Source organism: Buceros rhinoceros, unplaced genomic scaffold, assembly GCF_000710305.1.
Source record: "Buceros rhinoceros silvestris isolate BGI_N320 unplaced genomic scaffold, ASM71030v1 scaffold40437, whole genome shotgun sequence".
NCBI lineage: Eukaryota > Metazoa > Chordata > Aves > Bucerotiformes > Bucerotidae > Buceros > Buceros rhinoceros.
In genome coordinates this window covers 17,069-18,647 of record NW_010424705.1, presented here as the reverse complement: position 1 = coordinate 18,647, position 1,579 = coordinate 17,069, and the positions used below count along the sequence as shown (strand labels likewise).

Below are 1,579 nucleotides of genomic sequence, written 5' to 3'. Positions count from 1 at the left end.
TTCATTGCAGCTATCTTCTCACTAGTTACCACAAGGCAAACTGGAGTTTAGCACCTGCAAGAATTCCTTCCTGGAACCAATATGCATAACAGTGGAAATAATGAAAACATTCATGGGGACTTCCTGACCTCTCCTTAAGTGACTGTCATAGTTGTCTGTTAAGAATTCCATCAGGATACAGGACTCACATTGAAAATGGCATCCCGTACCAGCTACCACATAGTCAGGACACAGCAGCCGGCTCCACGGGCTCTTGACAGGTGCCATCCACCAGTGCTGTTGCATTAGCCTTTCCTGTGAGTGCACTGCACGTGGATCCTGCTGGAGACCCCACAGGATCCATCTGTGCAGCTCTACCACAATACCTGAACAGCTAAAGTAACAAGCCATAAAGAAGCTGCTCTCAACAGATATCTCATCCTGGCTTCTACTGTTCAGAGTTTTGCGTCGTTTACTTAACTGAGTAGAAAATACATTTATTTATTTCAGAAATAAACTTACTGGAAACAAAAATGATAAGGCATCCACCTTGCCATGTATTTGCAGACCACATCCCAGGCGCTGAGAGCTCAGAGTGCCCCGTGCCCTCAAGGTATCATCTATTAACCTGAGCCAGCTCAAGCAGGAACAGGAGTCTTGAAACCTGTAGCAAATATTCACTGGTCTGAGCAGTGGTGGGGTGCTAGTGGCATGGGAACGCACCATGTGACTGCCTTGGAGATGTTCACTCGAACCAGTGGTTTGAGAGTTTGAAGTTTCCCACCCTAGCTGCTACTCACGCCACCCAAGTCTGGAGGTAGCTTCAGGCAGGTAAGGCAGCATCATCACATCAAGGCATCCTGGCTCACAAGGTGGCTTACCAGCTAAAGAACACGCACGGCAGCAAGCCACGGGGAAACGAGACTCCGGTAACCACAGCAGGTGATTAGGCTATTTGCTTTTGTTGCTGCATTTCTACAGAGATTAATTTAATTTGCTGGTCGGTATTTTAACAAGATCAACAGAAAATCTTAATATGGAATTGCATTTATCCCTCATTTCTGGTAATCCTGATGGAACAGTTTTAGAAGACGTAGTACTCAGTGTCCAAGCTTTATCCAAAATGCAAATGGGGTTTTGTTCAATCAAAATAGTCTTCTATATCGATATCTGGATTCAGGAGATCTTCACCATAGGAAGAAAGATCCATTTGATTTAAAATCAGGTTTTCAAAGGTTTCTTCCAAGTCCGTTTCACCAATCAGCACAGCTCCCACCATTCGGCCATTCTGCATCACTACTTTAACGTACTCTTGTCCCTTGGTACACCTCAGCATCAGTTCATGGTCCAAACCCAAGCCTTGAGCATTATATTTTCCCAAGACCACCACCTAACAGAAGGAAAAAGAAAAAGCACTCATAAGAGCATTGCAGTGGCTTCTAGTATCTCTGACGATAAACAGTTTTAAGCTTCAAAAGACTGATGTAAATGGGGAGGTATGTGTCCCTAGGGAACCTCCACCTTTCACTGGCTTGCAAACCTACAATAGAATTAAAAATCTCCACCTCAAAATGTCATACACAAACCCCAGTAATGAACC

General features: G+C 44.5%; 1 protein-coding gene across 1 annotated transcript in view; it reads right to left on the bottom strand.

Annotated features, from left to right (window-relative positions):
* Nucleotides 1-1,107: 1,107 nt before the first annotated feature.
* Nucleotides 1,108-1,579, bottom strand: part of PYROXD1 (pyridine nucleotide-disulphide oxidoreductase domain 1) — a gene marked incomplete at its 5' end in the record, with an annotated part of 12,862 nt that continues 12,390 nt past the window's right edge. Inside the window, one exon of the mRNA XM_010140877.1 lies at nt 1,108-1,369. Within this exon, the coding sequence (XP_010139179.1) occupies nt 1,121-1,369 (249 nt within the window). The remainder of the gene's footprint in view (nt 1,370-1,579) is intronic.